Genomic DNA, 21,605 nt, shown 5'->3' with positions numbered 1-21,605 from the left:
ATTTCCTCAGCTACTGGTAGAGAACTCAAGCTGTTTCCACTCAAGGCAGAAGGTGAAGGGGAGCTGGCTGTGTAGAGATCACATGGCCAGAGAGGAGGCAAGGGGTGGGAGGGAGATGCCAGGCTCTTTTTAACAACCCATTCTTTCAGGAACACCCACCCTCCAGACAGGGCATTAATCTATTCATGAGTAGTCTACCTCCATGACCCAAACACCTCCTATTAGGCCCTACCTCCAACATTGGGGATCAGATTTCAACACAAGGTTTTTGAGGACAAACATCCAAACTGTAGGAGGGAGAATTTTATACATCTAATAAGTTGTACAACTTGGAATCAAACCCAGTCATTCAGACTCGAGTTCATCCTCTTAACCACTATACTTCTACTGATAGTAAAACTTTACAGATGTCTCAAGAAAATTACAAATTAACATCCCTCAAGAGTATAGATGAAAAATTTCTCAAAATACTTCAAACCAAATTCAGGATGAATTATTTGATAAATAATTCAGGACTATTCATCATGACCAAATGGATTTATCCTAGGAATGCAAGGGTGGCTTAACATTTGAGACTTGATCAATACAATACAGTGTGTTATAGAATAAAGGAAAAAAATCACATGATCATTCCAAGAGACCAGAATATACATTTGACAAAATCCAACATCCTTTCATGGTAAACAAAATAAAATAAAATAACTGGGAAAAAAGAAAACTGCATCAAACTGATAAAAGCTATGTTTGAAAAATTCACAGCTAACCTTGTAGAAGACTGATTGCTTTTTTCCCTAAGGTTAGGAAAATGACAAGAATGTCTACTCTTGCTACTTCAATATTGTACTGGCTCTAGCCAGGGAAATTAGGCAATAAAAAGAAACAAAAGACATCCAAATCAGAAAACAAATAATAAAATTACTTTTATTCACAAATGACATGATCTTTTTTGGAAATCCTAATGAATCCACAAAATAACTGTTACAATAAATAACAAATTTTAAATGATAAAGTTCAGCAAGGTTGCAGGATACAAGATCAACACACAAAAATCAATTATATTTTTATATGCAACAATGAACAATGCAAAAATGAAATTAAGAAAACAACTCCATATACTATAGTATCAAAAGAATAAAATACTTAGGAATAAATTTAACAAAGAGTGCAATACTCATAACTGAAAACTACAAAACGTTGTCAAAAGAAATTAAAGAAGACAAACAAATGAAGACATCTCATGTTAATGTATCAGATGACTTAATATTATTAAGAATATAATACTCCTTGAATTGATCTATAGATTCAATGCATCCCTATAAAAATCTTGGCTAGCTTTTTTTGCAGAATTTGACAAGATGTTCCTAAAACTCATATGGAAATTAAAGAAATTCAGAATAGCAAAGAAAAAAATATTGAAAAAGAGGAGCAAAACTGGAGAACTCCCACTTCATGATTTCAAAACTAACTACACAGCTGCAATAATCAAGGCGGTGTGGTGCCAGTACAAGAAGAGATATATAAGTCAGTGGAATAAAATTGAGAGTGTAGAAATAAGCCCTTACATTTATAGTCGATTGATTTTTCAAAAGGATACCAAAACTACTTAATGGTGAAATAATAGTCATCTCAAGAAATAGTACCTAGACAACTGAATATGCAAAAGGTTTAATTTGGACTCCAACCTCATATCATCTAAAAAATTAACTCAAACTGCATCATAGACCTTAATATAAGAGTTAAAGCTATAAAACTCTAAGAATAAAATACAGGAGTAAATCTTAATGACCTTAGTCATAATATGACCCTAAAAGACCAGTGAGGAAAGAAAAAATAGGTAAATTGGACTGTGTGAAAATTTAAAACTTTTGTGCTTCAAAGAACACCATCAAGGAAATGAAAAGACAATGCACAGTTTGGGAAAAAATATTTGCACATCGTATATCTGATAGGAAACATATCCAGAATACACAAAGAATTCTTAGAACTCAACAACAAAAACACAAATAACCTAAGTTAAACATGGGGAAAGGAATTAAATAGACATTGCTCCAAAGAAAATGTACAAGTGCCCACGAGACACAAAAAGGACCAGGCACGGTGACCCACACCTGTAATCCCAGGATTTTGGGAGGTCAAGGCGGGAGGGTCCCTTCAGCCCAGGTGTTCGAGACCAGCCTGGGCAAAACAGGGAGACCCTGTGCCTACCTACAAAAAAATTTAAAAATTAGCCGGATGTAGTGATGCGCACCCATGGTCCTAGCTACTGGGGAGGCTGAGGCAGAAGGATTGATTGAGCCTAGGAGGTCAAGGCTGCAGTGAGCTGTGTTTATTCCACTGCACTCCAGCCTGGGTGACAGAGCAAGACCCTCACTCAAAAACAAAAACAAAAACAAAACAAAACAAAACAAAAAGAAAAAGAAAAAAGGACACACAAGAAGATGCTTAGCATAATTAGCTATCAGAGAAATATAAATAAAAATCACAATGAGAAACCCATACCAAAAAGAATGGGTTTCTTTTTGAGGTGATGAAAATCCTCTGTAAGTGGATAGTGCTAATTGTTGCACTACTCTGCAAATATACTACAAATCATTGAATTGCATACAGCTAAAAGGAAAATTTTATAATATGTAACATATTTCAATAAAGCTGTTATTTTTAAAAAGCATGACAGAAAATATTGATAAATGTAGTTATGACAAATTTAAATAGCAAACAAAATTCTGGAGAAAAAAAAAAGGGCAACTCATAACCCAGAACCCAAAGAAGGTTAATTGTTTTAACAGAAAAGGAGCTTTTATAAAACACAAACACAAAACAAAACCACACACAATCTAAAGGGAAAAATAGGCAAAGGATAAAAATCGAGTTTTTTAATAAAAAGAAAACTCAACATATAAAAAGTTGCTAACTTCCAATAATAAGTGACGTAAGTATTACAACCTCACTGGGAAACCAGTTGCAACCATCAGATTAGTGCAAATCAACAATTTTGATAACACTGTGCTGGTGAGGATTCAGGAAAAACTTTATAAAAGTTTTTGCCTATATTATTTTTCTCCAGAATTTTGTTTTTTATTTAAATTTGTTATGGCTTTTGCAATGCAGATTATTCAAAGCTTTTTATGTAACTAAATAAATGAGGAGCAATTTGGAGATTCACATGCCCTTTGCACATTCACATACCCTTTGACCCAGCAATTCCACTACTGGGAAGGTATTCAGTGGGAACTGTAAATACTTAACAATCAACTCTCCCCACAAAAGAAAAGGTAATGGAAGCCTTTTATTTGTAGACTTTGCCCATTTTAATGGTGTAAGTAGTTCCACCACCCCAATTTCAAGCTACTGTCCTAACATCAACTGATATCAGAATTCCTGGACTTTTCACAAATGGCTGTCACAAACCCGTCTTAGCACACCACTGGAATATTCATCAGGAAATGCAAAAGGATGTATGTGCCAAATTGCAAAATTATGTATAATAATAAGAGATTTGAAACAATCTAAATGGCTATCAATGAAGAACTGCTTCTTAAAATACAGATGGTGAGAAACAAACAAAATAGACAACTGCTTAAATTAATTAGAGCATAACATTATAAAAACAAATGGAAAATCCTATTTATTTATAAGTATATAGCAATCTCTAAGCTATATTTTTAAATGGAAACAACTAAGATGCAGAGCAGTGTGTATCATATAACACTTGAGTAAGAGGTGTAACTATATATGCACAGAATATCTCTGGAAGGATATTTAAGGTACTAGCATCATTTATTTCCTCAGGAGAGGAGAAATGGGTGACTCATCCACATACCTGATCAGCATGCTTCTGAACACTCTCCCGCACTCTGCGACTATCTGGACTATCCTCTTGAGTCCTCTGTTCTGCACTCTAGCCACCTTGGCCTCCCCAGAATCTTGACTCCATTTCCTAGACTCAAGAAGTTGCTGGTCTCCACCTAGTTTTCTCTTCGTTGTGCCATGTCCTGAAGGCTGTCTCAATATATGTGGCTCGGTTAGGGCTCAAGTCCAGTCCTGGTCAGTCAGTGTACTCTATTTCCTTGGTCATAATGGCTAGTTCAGGGATAGCAGGGTGACCATATTAGTCTAAGACTTAATTCTAGAATTTCTGTTGGAAGTTTTTCTTCTGGGATTGCTATCTTATTCTAGAAGAATAAGGTGGGGGCAACCACATGAAAGATTCTGCCTGACATTAAATTCAGAACAGAGGAAGGCAGAACAAAGAGATAAAGAGATTGAGACTTCATGATGTTGTTTGAACCTCTGAATGCATCTATACCTGAAAACCATAACCTGTTTTGTTTTGTTTTTTTTTTAAATATTTGAGCCACCAAATCCTTTTTTTCCCAGTAGATATCAGTTCAAATAATTTCTGCCACCTGCAGTTGAATGAGTCTACAGTAATATAGCTAAACTATATCAGCCCTGCTTCTCTTTAACACCCTTCTCAAACTTTGGGGATAAATTACAGTGGTCCTCTATCTTTTTTTTTTTTTTTTTTTTTTTTTTTGAGACGGAGTCTTGCTCTGTCACCCAGGCTGGAGTGCAGTGGCTGGATCTCAGCTCACTGCAAGCTCCGCCTCCTGGGTTTATGCCAGTCTCCTGCCTCAGCCTCCCGAGTAGCTGGGACTACAGGCATCCACCACTTCGCCTGGCTAGTTTTTTGTATTTTTTAAGAGAGACGGGGTTTCACCATGTTAGCCAGGATGGTCTCGATCTCCTGACCTCATGATCCACCCCTCTCGGCCTCCCAAAGTGCTGGGATTACAGGCTTGAGCCACTGCTCCTGGCCCCTCTATCTTCACACACACACACAGACACACACACACACAGTCACTCACAGACTTACACCAACTTGATCCTCTCTCCTTTTTGTCAAGGAGAATGGAGCAGAGGGCTCATACCACCCATTCTCTATCTGGCAATGAAAAGACAAAGAGTGCCAATAATCATGCCACAAGCAAAATGGCATCTGCACAAATGAAATACAACATTGCTAAGCGTGAATGTACTTCCAATTCATTTTTACCAAGAAAAAAATCATTTTAAAAATGCTTGCACTCACCTTAAAAAATCATTTTTTGGGGGACTAGCCCTGTAAAGAAACTCATGGAAGTCTGTAAGAGAATGAGACCAACAGAAGATCTTCAAGGTGACAGAATAGCAGTGACAGTCCTAAATGAGAAGCTTACTGGAATGTTTGACCTCTACTGGCTCCAAGACAAACATTTGTTTTGAGGAAACAATTGTGAAAAATGCCTCTGTTTGAAAACATTAGCTTACGGAGCAAACAGTTGACTTTAAAATCTATACTTAAACTATTAGGTTTCTGCCAAATAAAATACTTGTCCACTCAAACATATGTTTCAATGAAAAATGCTTGCCATTGTAGACAGACCAGAAGGAAATGCCCAGAATATGATCAAACTTTGCAACATTTTAAAAATCAAGTTGTTAACCACTGAATTGTCAAAATGGCAATTTTCCAATCAATGTTCCAGTATCACTTGTCAATTATTGTATTATAAAAATAGACTAATAATGTATTTTATGATTATTCATCTTTTAAAACATTCTATTTAAGAATCTGGCAGTCTTATCAATGCAAAAATAATTTTTTTTCTTGAGTGTGAGGAATCCTAAGTTGCATTTTTGCAATTTCTTCTTCTTTTTTTTGAAGGGAGATTAACCATGTAACTTGGAGTCTTCCCAAAGATCTTTTCCTCACAGATTGGCACTCTTCGTCTTTGTTGTTTCATTCCAGAATGCAGAGTAGGAGCCCCTCCACTCCCTTCTCCCTTACAGAAAGGAGAGAAGACCAAGTTGGTGTAAGTCTGTGAGGGACTGTGTATGCATGTGCACCTGTGTGTATGTGAAGATAGAGGACCGTGGTCATTTGTCCCCAAAGTCTGAGAGATAAGCATGTTAAAAAGAAGTAGGGCTGATGCAGTTGAGCTATATAACTATGGTTAACCTGTAAGGATCTTTGGGGAGTGTATTTGCTTATTCTAAAACGTTTTCCTACATGGTCTTTACCTCAGATATATCTGGATCACTAGTCTTTTAAACTTCACTTCATTCTTTTTTTCATCATAGTTCTTCATAGTTTAAAAAGAGCTCAGAAAATCATAGTTTGTGCCATCCAGAGCTAGGAAATGGCATTGCCAAGCTCACCAAATCACAGTCCAGGGCAATATGGGCTATACTGATGGCCTTATCCTGGAGCCTTCAACTGTTTTTCAGTTGCCCTAATTGTGAGTTGATTCTCTGACTTAAGCCTGAACATATTTTAGGTCACAACATTCTCATAAAAGCATCTTTCAGAATCTATGGAATATGGCTTCAGGACCCCCAGGGAGATGAGGTCCTGGTTCTTAGGGAGGGCAGCCAGCCATCCAGTCATTTTTCTCATGAATGGAGGAAGAAAAGTCACCTGGGCCTCTCAGACTGTGTAGGGTCCAGTTTTTGGGTTTTTGCTCAGGCAGCCCCTGTCCTAGAACACCTTTCCTCAGTTCCTCCCTACCCACCTGAATGCACACAATCTTTACGGCCCATCTCGTTTGTGAGGCTTTGCTTGATTATCTCCTAAAATGATGGCTTTCTCTTCTGAACTCTTATGCCACTTATCGGCTCTTGAACCTGGGCATCATAGAGAGAAACTAGGTCTCTGAAAGAATTCCACAGCATAAGATCATGGAAGGCAGGGGTACCACAATTTACACACTTTTGGTTTTCCTCACAGTGACCTGCACGGTGTCTTTATTTTGGTTTAAAGACAAGTTTTCCAGTTTCAAAAGGAAACTAAGAATAGGTTACTTTTTTCTTTGAGAGGCTGTTACACAGAGAACGTAGACTCACCGGAAACAATTCAATGAAAACCAGCGTTAGTGTCACCCTCTGACACCCTAGCTCAGAGGAGGGTAAGGGCATGCAGCCAGACAGGAGAGTGTATGATGAGGGAGGCAGACAGGCTTCCTTGGGTTCCTCTAGGTATATGTAAGATCTGCTGTGAGAATATGCATTCTCTTTCCTCAAGCGGCCCTGGGAAGGAGGAAGCCTCAGGAACCCCCTCATTTAGAGGGTAGCTGGAAGCCGCTCCTCCAGACTGTTGCTGGGCACTCAGGGGAACCTACCATGCCTAGGAACTGCCAACCCTCAGAATGTGAATCAACCATAGCATATGTTTCTAATTTCTAACAGATGCCCTGTAACATGCTTACCTCATCCTGGTTATGACTGAAGTCCTATAGGCTTCAACTAATTTAAGCAACAATCTGGTGACCAACAGAAGACTGTGTTTGAACCAGGTAGCATTTGCTAGAAGAGCTTCAAAGGAGATTGTCCCAGAGATCTCTACCAATAGTCTCGTGCACACAGTAGGTGTTCATTAGATATTCTGTATTGCTGTTAAATTGTAGGTAACGATAATTGGGCTTGTCTATTTTTGCAGATGCTTGGAAAAATATAAGATTAAATTCCTGGGGAAAGGGTGGGATGGGAAGGAGATAGAGAAGGGAATGTGTGAGTTTCTGAAGGGACAGCTATTCTTGTCTAATTATTTCTCTTTTCCTTGACTTGTCAAGACAAAAAAAAAAAAAAAAAAAAAGTTGTTTTTCACCCAGTGGCTATTCATTAAATCTTTATGGGACTGAACTGCCACCAATATGTTTCAAACTCATGAGACCTTTGCAAATTATAATAGCTGATTTCCCTGCAAACGGAAATGATATATTTAGAGGCTTTCCTGGAAGAATGAACTGGCCTCAGGGATTCATAATGGACTGTAGAGCCTTTCACCTCAAGGTCAGTAGGTCAAATCCAAATCAGGCCTGAGGTGGCTGAGAGGCATTGTTTGAGTGGCAGCTGTCGGGTGACCAGGGTGAAAGGAGCTGGAGGCTTCGGCTGCATTTCAAGTGACGTGAACAGGTGCTGTCTGCCAGGGTCCTGGCGGAGGATGAAAGAGAGTGGTCACAAATCACCTGGGGTTGGTCTCCCAGATGCAGAGGCCATTTTTGACCTGGCAAAGTGAGGAGCTGAACTTCCAAGTACTTTTATTCGAGGAGGAAAGCTGAGGGAAGGACATGTCTAAACTGCCAAGGCCTCAGAAGAGGAGGGTGTGTCAGATGAATGGCAAGGCACCTGCTCCATCACCTGAGGCCAGAGCTGGCTTCTGCGTGCTAAGCATTTCACTGGCTTCTACTTTCTCTGCCTCACTCCTCGCTCGCTTTCTTTCCAATGGTGGCTGGCACTGTCTTCTGTCACTAAGTAAGGATGAACAAGTGAAGATGCAAAGCGATCAATGGGCAGACTGCAGTGATTAAAATAAATGGTGAGGGTTTTCCAGTTTTCAGTTGTGCAATACATTTTACACCATGCACATCTTAGACTCACAGCATGCAGGAGTGGGGTATAAAATATGTAATAGAGTGGGGGGTCAGAATTCGGTAGCTGCTTCATAAAAGCTTAAGACAGAACACTGCATTTGTCCTACCCCTTCTTTGGACCGTTGAAGAAATTGCGGTCCGGATAGTTGGAGGTGGGTCACTGTGTCAGGGTCTAAGTTACCAGCAAGTTAGGTGACTCCAGCTGATGAGAGCAGTCAATGGAGATATTGAAAGAATATCAAGTAGTACACAGCAGCTTAAGGGAAGCAAGTGTGAGGAGGCAAATCTTTGACAGTTCTTCAGGAGAGGTCCCTTTTACTGCTTTAGCCACTGGCTATAGGTTAGGGCAGGGAATATCCTGCTCTGGACAGAAAACTGGCATCTTCTTGCTTCAAGTCTCTATTTAAATTTCACTTTCTAAGAGAAGCTTTCCCTGGCCATTATATGTAAAACAGTATGTAACCCCTTCCACCTACATGCACTCCCTTTCCCTCTATTCTTTATTGCTTTTCATGGCACTTATTCCCATCTGACCGTTACTCATTTATTACTTACTATTTACTTTCAGTCTCTGCCTCCAACCCCCTTCTCCATGATCCCATTTCTGAGGGGTAGAGTGTCCTCCAGAAGTTTCCTGTACCCTTAGGAGAGGAGGTTCCCTTAGACTCCAAGTCTGGGCAAGTTTCAAAGCTCTTCCCTTGGGAACCTCATAGGGATGGGGGTGGGGTCCGTTTTTTTTTTTTTTTTTTTTTTTCTCAGCACTTTCCCCTTTTGCCTGCAATCCAAGATCCTCAGTGAGAAGGCTCTTCCCTGGTCCCAAACCATGGAAGAAAGGAGCTTTTTAAACAAGGGAATGAACAGGTATGGAAGGAGAAATGGCCACCGCAGACCAGAGTCTCTGTGCTGTTTGGATACCACATTTTCAACCAAGTTTTTGCTGGCAGGCTCAAGGGACCTGTCTGCTACTATGGCTTAGCAAAGATTCCTCCTAGCTCTATCCAGCAGTTCTCTCTCCATTTTTCTTTTTCTCTTCCCACCCCCCTTCCTTTCACCTGCAGCCCACCCCCCACCCCTATCCATTTCCTAGAAAATAAATCTCTGGGAGGAGGCAGGAAGAGTGGATCTCAGCGAACCCTTCTGAATAAATGTCTATATTAATGAATTATTAACTCAGCCACCCGTGACCTTAAACCTAGAAGCAGGAGCACCCAGGGCAGAGCGGAGAGCTGTTGAATCCTTTATTGGAGTCCTGTCAAAGGCAACCGACCATTTGTTCCACTCCCCCATCAAGAAAACATAATTAATATGAAAGACAAACTTTTGAATTGTATGTCAAATGAAATCAGATAGAGGGTCTCCTGGACAGAACCCCCTTCTCTCCTTCTGCTGCTCCCTCCCTATCCTGGCCTCCAGCTCCATCCTTCCCCTCCCAGTTCAGGGTGCAATGGGCTTCCCAGGGATAATTTTCGGGGCGAAAATGCTCGAGAAAATAATGAGTTTGGGTAATTTATCGATCCTGGCTCCTCTTCCCACTTGTTTTATTTTAGAGGTCGTTAATCAATGAAGAAAAACACCACCGTGTCCCCCCGTTTGCATTTAATACACTCAGGCTCCTTATTTATTCCTCTAGAACAAATTCCCAGCAAATATTCACCCATCGATTTGGGAGCCATGGATTTTTATAAAGGTTTGATCGCTTTCTAAGTGGGCGAAGTGATTTGTTTCCGCGGTCTTCTCAGTATTGAAGGGGGTGGGGGGAGCGGATTTGAGGGGGTGCATGTCCTTGCCGTCCGTGGGCTCACTTCCTAAAAACTACTGATATGCGCCAGGGTGTCCGTGACCAAGCGGGCCCAGGCTCAGCTGTGTGACGGGGGAGCGCCCCTCAGAGCGCGCGTAGCGTCGGGGGTCCCGCCTACGCCGCTGCGCGCCCTTGTGCGCACCTGGGGAGGACAACGCCGACCCAGCCTCAGCCGAACTCCGCGGGCATCAGGGAAGCCGCTGTGGAGGCAGGGGCCCCGCCCGGCGCCGTAGGCCTGCTGGGGAGAAGCGCGGGAGGTCCAGACTCCCGGTCGATTCCCTTCCAGACTTCTTCGCTCCCGGGCCTTCGGGGCTCTCCCTCAAACTTTCTCCTGCCCCCTTCACGGGAGGTTCCTGTTCCCTCTGGGCCTTAGGGTTCTCGGGATCGACTTGTGCCCAGGGTGGGTGGGGCGGAAGCTTGAATCGGATAACCCAGGTACGCCACCTGTAGATGTAGTGGGCGAGGGGGACTTCGCTACCTTCCCAGCTTCTTCCCTGGCCCCCGCAGCGAGGAGAGCCAAATCTCTCCCATGGTACCCCCTCTGGCGTCAGTCTGGACCGAGTGGCTACAGGTTTGACTAGGGCGGGCAGTAGATGCACTTGGCACCTCACCGAACGGTGTTTGAATCTGCCTCCATTACTCATTAATGGCGTGACCTTAGGCAACCCATCTAGAAACTTTCCGAACCTCAGCGGTCCGCATCTACAATATGGGGGTTAATGATAATGCCTTCTCCGCATGGTTGCTAGGTGGATTAAATGGACCTAAAGCGCCTACCCGCGCTCGGCACGTCCAAAGCTCTCATTAACAGGTCAGCTAATCTTATTACGAGAGGAACCCTCCCTCCTCCGCTTCCCAGAGTGTGGGCGGCATGGGGCCACGGAAGCAGCTGCTCCAACTAGCATTTCAAAATCCTGAGACTTTCTAATGGTGGCAGGGGGTGAAGGGGGAGGGGGAGGCGGGGTTGGGACTGGGACTGGTAGAGGTTCTTTGGGACTTCCAGTTCTGGGGACCACGCGCTTGGAAGTAGCTGGGTTTGGGCAGAAACAAGAGGGCAGATGACAGGACCGCCGCTGGAGTCCGGACTTCCATCCCTCCCTGGAGCTCACTCTCTCCCAGAGAACAGAGGAGTGTCCTGGTTTCTCAGCGGTGAGCCAGGAGAGTGTGAGAAAGAGCATTTGTTTCTTCTCCCGTGGCCCGACAGACCACTCTTCGGCAGTTCTGCCAGCAGATTAATTGAAACGGGCCTGGAACTTCATCCTCTCCTCCCGACGGAGTTGCTGGAAGTCTGCGGAGACCGCCTGGTTAGCCTCCGGGACCACAGCGCCGTGGGTTTTCCCTCGTGGCGTCTGCCTTAAACTTGGGTGCTATCAATCTATCCAACAATGATGGATGACCTTGTCATAACGACGCCAGTCAAAACATTTTCGTTCAACTCTGTTGCAGCCAACATCGAAGCATCCTGAATGAGACCCGGATGAATTCCAAACAGCACGTTTCTCAGGCTCAGACAACTTGAGTGGTAGGAAGAGAAAAAGAAACAAGCAGAAATCAGGAAAGAATGGCTATTAATTGTTCAGACTGGCAAGTGCTAAATAAGTTAGGTTGTTTGAAGAAAGATAAATGCCGTTTCTTCTCTTTGAGGTATGGCCAGAACCCCGGTGATGGGAAAGTACCTCCTAAATCGGTCAATTTCACACACCCTGCCTGTGCCCTCTACCATCTACTACCGAAAATGCCAGGAAGAGCTGGGGGGCAAGTGCCTAATTCGCGGGCGCCAGACTGCATCGAAGGGCTGCCCTGGCACAAAGTCTGGGGAGCGGGCATGGTGGAGGTGGGGCTGCACTCCCACCCTGTCCCTCTAACGTCAGGTTTTGGGTAGAGAAACCTATGCATGACTTCCTGGGGCAGCCGCAGGCAGCTGACTGCAAACTGCCTCGCCTGTGTCCCATAGCAGTTGTGCCACCAGACGTAACACTGGATACTTGCTTCCTGGCCCCAACAAGGAGAGGGAAAGAGCCCACCAGAAGACAACCTGAGATGGGGTCGGCAGAACGCTGGGTGGTGTCCAGACTCTATCGCAGCCACCTCCCAGCCCCACGACCAGGCTTGAGTCCCTCCAGGACCAGCTGCTCTCGGTCCCAGGACCCTCGGTCCCACGCCTCCCTGCACCTACAAGCCTGGCTCCTGGGCTGCAGACAGAGGGTTTCACTGCAGCGCGCAACCCGTCCGGCTCCGACCCCAACTTTTCTCCCCGGAGGATTTATGTTAGAGGTTGAGTGGCGGGCGAGTGGACTCTGGCACTCCAGGAAAACCTGAGCCGGGCAAAAGCGCAAACCCGGTCTCGGCAGCGCGGGCTTGCTCCAGCGCCGACACTACAGCGTGTGCGGAGATGCATTCCGGTTGCCGCGTTTCCACTGCTTTTAAGATCAGGGCACTAAGCTGGGACCCAGAAAAGACATATCATGGACAGAAAGAGACAACAGGCTAGCGGGAGACGTCACGCCAAAAAAACTGGGGATGGAAGGGCGGAGGAGTTTGTGCGGGAAAGGCGCTCTAGCAGTGTGGGTCGGCCCAGTTAGAACTAACTTCCTTCTTCCCTCTCCCCTCCCCTTCTTCTGGACTGCCTCCCCTCCCCTCTCCGTCCGTTCTCTCTCTCTCTCTCTCACACACACACACACACACACACACACACACACACACACACTTGTATTTTGTGCTGTCGTAAAACCCACGTGTCCAGCCGGGAGGCTGCCAGAGCGTGGAGCCAAGGAGCCAGGACGCGGCAGCGGCCCAGCGCAGCAGCCCACGGCTGTTCAGTCCGGCGCCCAGGTCCGCCTGCGCTCTCGCGCCCTCCGCGGGTCTCCAATTTTCTTGCTCGCACGTCGGGAGGGCTCCGGGCGGCACAATCTCTAGGAGTCTCCTCCCGCGCTGCCCAGGGGCATGTAGCGCAGCCAGGGCGCACACTCTCCCGCACCCGCACGCTCACCGAGACACACGCACGCACCCACCGGCAGCGCCGAATTTTCAGGTAAGGCGAGGCTCGTCTGGGACTTAGAGGCTAAGGCTTGGTAGCTAGGAAGGCTGGTGGTCCTAGGTTGGGGGCGGGGGGCGAGACTGTTCCGCCTTCTGGCGTCTGAGGCCAGCGCGGCTCGGGCGCTGCGCCACCCCGGCTCAGGTCGGCTCCGGGCGCTGGCTGAGGGCGGGGGTTGCGTCCTGCAGCCGAGTTCTACCGGGCAGCGCCCTCCTGTCGGGCCCCAGCATTGCTGGATGGGAGCTGCACGCTGCGATCGGGGAGGCAGAGTGGGGTGCACACAGCTCCCTCTGTGCGGCGCCGCAGCTTCGGAGTAAAGTTTGAGCCCCAGCGGAGTTGGGAAGAGGGAGCTGCGGCACTGGGCGGCCGCCAGCTGAACCACCGGCTCGGGCGCGTTCTCCAGGGTCCCAGCGGCCCTCTTCCCGGCCCCATTCGCCCAGCTCACGCGCCTCCTCTTCCCTGCCCTCTGCCCCCAGTTCGAGGCGTTGGACATGCTGAAGCCCGGAGACCCCGGCGGTTCGGCCTTCCTCAAGGTGGACCCAGCCTACCTGCAGCACTGGCAGCAACTCTTCCCTCACGGCGGCGTCGGCCCGCTCAAGGGCAGCGGCGCCGCGGGTCCCCTGAGCGCGCCGCAGCCTCTTCAGCCGCCGCCGCCGCCCCCGGAGCGCGCCGAGCCTCCGCCAGACAGCCTGCGCCCGCGGCCAGCCTCTCTCTCCTCCGCCTCGTCCACCCCGGCTTCCTCCTCCACCTCCGCATCCTCCGCCTCCTCCTGCGCTGCTGCAGCCGCCGCCGCCGCCGCGCTGGCTGGTCTCTCCGCTCTGCCGGTGTCGCAGCTGCCGGTGTTCGCTCCTCTAGCCGCCGCGGCCGTCGCCGCCGAGCCGCTGCCCGCCAAGGAACTGTGCCTGGGCGCCGCCTCCGGCCCCGGGCCCACCAAGTGCGGCGGCGGCGGCGGCGGGGAGGGCCGGGGCGCCCCGCGCTTCCGCTGCAGCGCAGAGGAGCTGGACTATTACCTGTATGGCCAGCAGCGCATGGAGATCATCCCGCTCAACCAGCACACCAGCGACCCCAACAACCGTACGTAGCCGCAGCCCGCGCGCTCTCTCCCCGGGCGCGGGCGCCGGCGGGCCGGGCGCCTGTCAGGGAGGCGGGTCAGAGAGGAGTGACACGGGGGCGGGGGGGAGCAGCTGGTCCTGGCCGCTGGCCCGCGCCTCCCCGATCTCTGACAACAGTTTTCTGGCGTTGGAGAAGGAAAGAGAACGGATGGGACGGCCGGTGGCACTTTGGGGTTCCCTCTCCCTCCCTCCTCCTCCTCACTTGCTTCACAGTCCCAGGTGTTTGGGGCCGGAGTCTCCTGTGCACCCGGCCTAACAGACCTCTGCCCTCCCGCTGGGCAGTGCCCGGGGCCAGGCGGGTAGTGGCAGCGTGTGACAGGGGGTGTCTGGGACCGGCCCTGCCTGGCCTTAGCCGGGACGAGGGAGGGACCCTCAGCGTTTCTGGGGAGTACGCAGACCAGGGCTTGTTTTTGCTACTCGCCACCCCCCACCTCTGGTGGTGACTGCGTCGGGTCATTTTCGGGCCGCGGGGTTGTGGGGGAACCGGCCGGAAGCTGTTCGCTGCCCAGGCCTCACTGGAGTAGGAAGTTTGGATGATACTGAGTCCGTTTCTCCTTGAAGGCAGGCAGTATTCTTAGATCTACTGTTCATTACAAAGAAGGAAAAGGAAAAAAAAATGACTGCTACTTACTGAGAAGAAAATTTCTGTTCTCCGCTGATTCCGCTGATCCCGCTTTATCCGCGCACCTTTGACCCCGCAAACATTCATAACCCATGTTGGTTTATTTATTTGTTTTTAGAAATTACGGTGACTGTAATTTAGTAAAAGACGCTTACTCCCCTCTTGCTCCAAGTTAATAGCAAATGCCTAACTAAACATCAGGATTCCTATAGCTTCGGTTCCTATATTCACAATTTGAAACGCTTATCTCAAGTACAGTTCCATTTGGCGATTTGGAAGCAAAACTCTAAATGACGATCAAGCAATATGTACTGCTTTATACCTGCTTCTTTTTGATAATTTCAGAAGTTATACTGTGTTTACACCTATACTGTGTTGGGAGTGTTAAACGTGCTTTCAGAGACTTCTGGAGATAACATTTAAAGTATATTAAGAGCGTCAGATTGAAAACAATACAGGATTTGAAAGATCAGCATTCATTCAGCTATTTTCTTCGTCTCATTCCTTCGTCTGGCTTCTGTATGAGTAAAGTTAATTAAAAACATTTATTTTTATTCAATTTTGAATAAGTTGCTTCTTGAAAAATGTCCACTGCTCTGTGAACTTCTTAATTCGTTTTCAAGCAAAATAAGTTCAGTTATAGCTTTTTAAAGGATTCCCCAAGTCGTTGATTTGAGAAAAAAAACCACTGGGCAACTGCCTCGTGATTGAGGTCTACGAATATTTTCATTATGTTGGACTTAGTTGTGACGGAGATAATAATTACCAACAAAAAGAGCAATCGTATTTACTTTTTCTTTATAAAGTTTGAGGGTAAAGCACTGGCTTAAAATAGTGGTTTCAACTCTAATTTTGCTGTGCAGTTGAGAAGACTTGTATTTCAGAGTTTCAGAAAGTTTTACAAAATTATACTCTCCCAACAGATTTCAAAAAATACTTATCTCCTACTGAATTTCTTGAATGTGTGTTTTTGAAGCAATTATTTTAAATTGTGAAATAGAGACTTTTAAAGTGCCTTGGAAAAGGCATGTCTTACTGCTAAGTGAAATATAGCCATTGCAGGCTGAGATTGCTTCATCAATCTTGCAGTTTCACTTCTGAATTAAATATATGTTAGAGAAGTCACCAGCAGTACACCCCAAATCCCTGGCTGTGTGCTGAGCTCCTGTACTGTTTACAGTGCAGTCTGAAGATTTAATACATTTTCACCAGGGAAAACTTAGTCTAATCCGAGAAAGAATTAGGATAGATTCCTAGTTAATATATGAGTATTGAACCAGTTTATTGCCTGGATAACTTTTTTCTCTGGTTGGAGAAAATAAATTACAATTTTATTTAAATGATTTATGTTGTATTAATCTTCTCATATCTCCTGTTGAGCCAACTAGATTGTTTCAGTGTGTGAAGTGCAGGGGAAAAGACAAAAGAAAAAGAAAATTAGATTGTCCTGTTAGAGTTACACCCCCACGATGCTCACTAATTAAAGGGCAATTGAGAAAGAAAATAAAAAGCTGAGATACCGCTGTGTAATGCTGGGAGACCAGATCTCCCATTCTTCCAGGAACTTCTCTGGACAAGTAAGCTTAGGCACTCATTTGAAGCCATGGGATATACTTTTACAAAGATAAAACGTGATTGAGTTTAATCTACATAGGGGCTTAAAATAAGTCAGAAATACAAATACTGGGAAAGTCATTTCCTTTGGCAGGGAAAGTTGGCATAATGGTTATTGAAAGGCTGTGAAAAACAGAAGCTTCTCCTCATTCTTGAGTTGTATGTGAGTAGGGGTGGAGGCAGAGAGAAGCTCCTATTAATTTATCATGTATAGATTTCCCTAGTTTTTCTTTTAGTTTTTTTTTTTGTCATATCCCTCTAAAAGAATTCTGTGAAGTGACCACTTAGCATTGCTTCGTTTTCTCACTTCATGCTTAAAAGGATAGGTATTGAGTTGTTTTCTCGTTTTCTCACAAGGTGAAATAAAAAGGGCAGGGTGGGTCAGGGGGTGCCTCCTTACTTCTCCCTTCCCTTATAGCGAAGTAACTTTTTGCCTAGGATAAGCAATACATATCATTGCTCTGTAAGAAAAGAACTTAGGAACACTAGTTTCACCTTGAAACTTTATTGGCATCTATGACAAATGTTACAGTGACAGGGCTTGTAGCTCTCTTTCGTTCTAAAAGATTTTAAAACAGCAGAAACTGCAAGCTAGCCCGGGTGAGCTTCTCCAATATATTACTAACTCCGTATCAGTTTACCCTGTGACTGAAGTACGCTTTCCACCAAAGCTCTGAATGCTTTGCTGCTGCTGCTGCCTTCTCTTAAAAATCAAGTGCCTCCTGCGATATAAATGGGGGATGGGGCCCTTCCTTCCCCCTCTCATATTTCTGCCCTCATTTGCTGCTGGGCTGCCTGAAGTCATTGATTTAGTCAGGCTTCATCGGAGTGGCCTCTTCCCGGGTTCTGGGAGCTGGTGTGTTGCCTGAAAGATTGTCACTTACTCTTGAAAAGTACAGAGAGAAAGTCAGGGGTGCGCCTGGCATGTCTGAGGAGCATCTCGGTTGTTCTCTCAGCAGAGCCCGTTAGTTTTTCATGCCTTTTTTGTGAAGATGTGCTTCCCTAGGACCTGGGAGGGAGGCGGGAACTGAGCCACTTTGGCTGTCTCGGGGGAGAGTTGGACCACCTTGCAACTTTCCCAGTTGGGGATTTACTGGAACCCTCCTGCGCAGGGAACAGTGCTGGAAACAGCGCCCGTTGTGTGCATGGGTGTGGGAGCAGGGCTTGAGGCTCCCTTACGGGGAATGCCACGCTTTCCAACGGTTTAGGGAGAGGGACTGGGGAGAGAAAATGAAGTCTGGGCCTAACACTGGTTTGTCCGCTTGCTTGCTAAGGGGTCAAGGAAAGAGATAAAGGAGGGCGAGTGTTTTCTGACCTTCCCTAATCCCTCCCCACCCAGATGGAAAACGCAGGTCCTGTTTGGGCAACTTGGAGCCCTGTGGCACACCAGCAGGCTTCTCGTGCTACCGGGAACGTCCGCTGCGCCCCTTCTGCCCTGCGCCTCCTCTATCAAAGACCAGCGAGCACCTTAGATTTCAGACATGGTCCGGGTGGGAGGAAGCTTTGGCTTCAGTGCGTGGGCTTTTGTTTCTCTCTCTCTCCCTCTCTCTCTCTCTCTCTCTGTGTGTGTGTGTGTGTGTGTGTGTGTAAGCCCAGCCTCATCCCGTAACACACACGATTTAGCTATTTTACATCTTTCGTTATCTAGCGCCCTGAAACCGAACACAGAGCCATATATTAGATTGAGGTTAGAAGAGGTGGCGACTGTTTATTTAAGGTGATAAAATGGTCCATCAGCAGTAATCTCCATCGATATGTGCCACCAGGAGATGAAGGATGAGGGGACAAGCCACAATTAATTGTCCTATAGTTTTGTAGGAGAGAGTGGAGCCAGCCCAGACCCGCTTCGATCTCCTCTCGCGGCTCCTATTCATCATCTCCGCATTGTATATGGCAGCCTCGCAGGGGCAGGGGCCGGCGAGGTTTATCTCCGCGCAATATTCTCTCACCCTCACAAACTGGCGCTCCCATTTAATTTATTAATACAGTCATCGGAAGACAAATAAGACCCACATTTTCTCCCTCCCACCTTCTTGCCCTCCTCCTTTTGTCTCTCTCTCTTGATCCCAGGGCCAGGCCGGCAGCCAGGCAGGGCAAAGAACGCCTAGAGCTTTTGCGATTCGCCGGGAGCTTTAAACTCTCCTAGAGGGAGAGTTACTGAGAGGATTCCCACGAGCTGGGCCGCTCGGCAGGGTGGAGACTGCAATCAATTGACTCCACTTCTAGCGGCCAGGCAAACCTGCCTCGCCTCTGGATCTACTTCTAGACCCTCTCCCGGGGCTTGGAAGACCCCTGCCGGGTGGAGGAGGAGGGCCGGGTGGGTGGCAGGGTGCAGTGGGGACGTCGGATCATGGGTGGTGTCGGCGGCCACGCCTCATGTTAGAAGGGAGCTTTTCGTGGGCAGGAGCGGGGTGGGACCTTCAAAACTCAGCCTTCGGCCCTGAGGCCTGGGCGCCCCACCCCGCCCATCGCTCCCCCTCAGCCATCCCATTTAGCCTATAGCTCGAGAAGGCAGTGGGGGGAGCGCAGGCTGGAGCCCCAGGGGCGTGAACCCCACGCGGGAGGTTCGGGTCCGGGCACTCTGCCTGCCTACCCTCTGCCCGGCTGCCCAGCCCCCACGCCCCTCCCTGCCCAGGGCGCACGCGGCACTGCCAGCAGGCTGCACTCCCGGGTCCTCGTCGCTTGGCTGGGATCGATAGGCGCCGGCCCCCCAGGTCTCGGCCTGTGGGATTGAGGGCCGCGACCTTGGCGGCGGTAGGGGAGGATTTACAGCCCGGGTGGGTAGTGCCGCCCAGGCGGGGAAGCAAGCTTTTCACCTACTCCTTGATTTCCTACTTACAGGGTGGGTGAGAGCCAGCGAAGGCCTCGGGCAGGTACTGGGGAGTGAAGATGTGGTGTAGCCCGCACTCCCCGCGCACCTACACGTGACTCTTGGCCTCTCCGCACGCCAAAAGCCCGGAAGCGTTTTATATTTCACCTTTCCTAGAACGAGAAATGAAATTCCAGAAAAGAAAACCATGGTCTGCTTTGCTGCTTTTACCTTAAAATAGATATATTGTAAAAATCTATTGCACTTTAAAGACATTGAAACAATACAGAAGGATAGGAAATTAAGAGTGAAAGTCTGCTCTTAGCTGCACTTGGCCTGGCCTTCTGATGCCAGTAGTGAGCAAGTCTGTAACCTAATGACAGCACCTTCCTTACCCTTAAACAGGAGCATTGACAGATTTATTCAACATAGAAAAGAAACCATGGTCTCTTATATTACCTAATGCTAAAATGGCATTTCAAAGTGTGTTGCTTAGAGCATATGAAAGTATCTCTCACAAATGTAAAAAAAAATTTATGAATAACAATTATGAACTTGTACAAAAACTCTTCCCCTGATTTTAAGAGAAAGTATGAACACTTACTTGCTTCCTTGTTAGGAACCTAAGTAGTTGTGTTATGTATTGCTTGCTCTGGAATGCGCTGTGTGTGTATATGTAATATAATGACACATATATGCATTTATATATAGTTTGGGCATATAGCCTACTTCTCTTTCAAACCTTTTCATGTAGGTGTTTATACTCTGCTAGAATGTTTGTCTTGAGCATATTTGTCAACCCCAAGAAATGTTACTTGTTTTTAATATCCTCAAGCTACCCTAAGACTCAGACATAAGTTAGAACCCAAATGTTTCAGGTGGGGGAATTTTGTGTATTAAAAAATAACATTGGAATGTAACATGTATCTTGATGGCAGCTGGTCAACTTTTCTGGCTGGATATTTTGATATAGCATGAAGTGGTTCACAAATTAAGAAGACTTTTGTTGGGTGAACTAATTAAAGTTGATTGACTTTGTCTAGCCTGCTGTGGACCTAACACACAGGTAGTCTTCTAGATATTGGGAGAGCCTCAGTTGTTCACTCTTAATAGTAGCATAATGCTACTATTAAGGTTTTCGACTCTTTATGGAGACAAATGAAACAATAAGTTGAAGACGGCTTTAGAGGACTTCTTGGAGAAAGGCCTTAGCCACAGTTTTATTATCATGCATTACAAATATTAGAAGTGTGCTTTTTGTCTATGAGGGTAGTGGTACCTATGCTGATGTAGTTGATGGGATGACGTGTGGAGAACCATGTTGGAAGTTGACAATCTCTGGTACAAGCTGCTAGGGAATGAATACTAAACACTCTTGCTTCTCACCATTTGCATCATTGAGTCGAGCAGAAAAAAAAATCAGTTAAGCAACTCCCTGGAGTGACTTATTTCTATTTCCATGGGCATATTGCCTTTGCTTATTGTCATTTGCTTTTAGCTATTTTTGCAAAGGTGCTGAAAGGCTGTCTCTGAGGTCAGACAGTAAAATTCAAAATTATAGACATTATCTATGTATTTTCCTATCCATTCTCTTACTTTAATGTCTGAAAACACAAGAGTGTGGGAAAGAGGGAAACCTCTATAACTCAATCATGCTACAGCAATTTTCATGGCCCCCAAATAGTTACTTCAGTGAAATATTTCAATTCAATTGAGTCATGAGTTTGAATGTTACATTCTCCCAGCTTTCATTAGTCTTTTAAAAATCTCTGGGTTTAGAGGCCTTGCAGTCAGGCAGCTTTGACTGTGAATCCTTTCTCTGTCACTTTCTAGCTTCTGGTTCTTGGTGGAGTAACAGTGCTTGGAAATTGCTTTATCTGCAGAATGGGAATCCTGATACTTAGATAATATGCTGGTTGTTGGTTCCAGACAGGTGTCTGACACATAGTGTGCACTGTAATTGTGTTTATTGTCTTTCATGTAATTCCCAAAATGTCTTGAAGTTTTTATTTTCACAATCAATAAGCTTGAGAGGGTGTGTGAAGTGTGTGTGTTTCAGAGGGGCTGACATATGGATAAGTGTGAGAATACTCCATCCAGGCCCTGGGGTCAAAAGCAGAGTCTGGAAGAATTTTAACAACCGTTCGTGTTGCTGGTAGAGGAGGGACAGAAGAGGGCATTTGTGTGAGGGAGACCCAGCAGCAT

General features: G+C 46.2%; 1 protein-coding gene and 1 long non-coding RNA gene across 2 annotated transcripts in view; one reads left to right on the top strand and one right to left on the bottom strand.

Moving 5' to 3' along the window:
• Nucleotides 1-10,000: 10,000 nt before the first annotated feature.
• Nucleotides 10,001-14,030, bottom strand: LOC111527683. The gene is made up of 2 exons (XR_002726743.1): nucleotides 13,792-14,030; nucleotides 10,001-11,723 (listed from the first exon to the last, which is right to left on the bottom strand). It is a non-coding gene; the product is annotated as an uncharacterized LOC111527683 (long non-coding RNA).
• The window catches only part of PRDM6 (PR/SET domain 6), a 105,944-nt gene continuing 97,185 nt past the window's right edge, over nucleotides 12,847-21,605 (top strand). Inside the window, exons 1-2 of the mRNA XM_023194119.1 lie at nucleotides 12,847-13,240; nucleotides 13,720-14,317. Coding sequence (XP_023049887.1) covers nucleotides 13,735-14,317 — 583 coding nt within the window. The 5' untranslated portion in view covers nucleotides 12,847-13,240; nucleotides 13,720-13,734. The remainder of the gene's footprint in view (nucleotides 13,241-13,719; nucleotides 14,318-21,605) is intronic.

This window comes from Piliocolobus tephrosceles, chromosome 4, assembly GCF_002776525.5.
Source record: "Piliocolobus tephrosceles isolate RC106 chromosome 4, ASM277652v3, whole genome shotgun sequence".
Taxonomy (NCBI): Eukaryota; Metazoa; Chordata; class Mammalia; order Primates; family Cercopithecidae; genus Piliocolobus; species Piliocolobus tephrosceles.
This window is presented reverse-complemented; position numbering and strand designations above follow the sequence as displayed.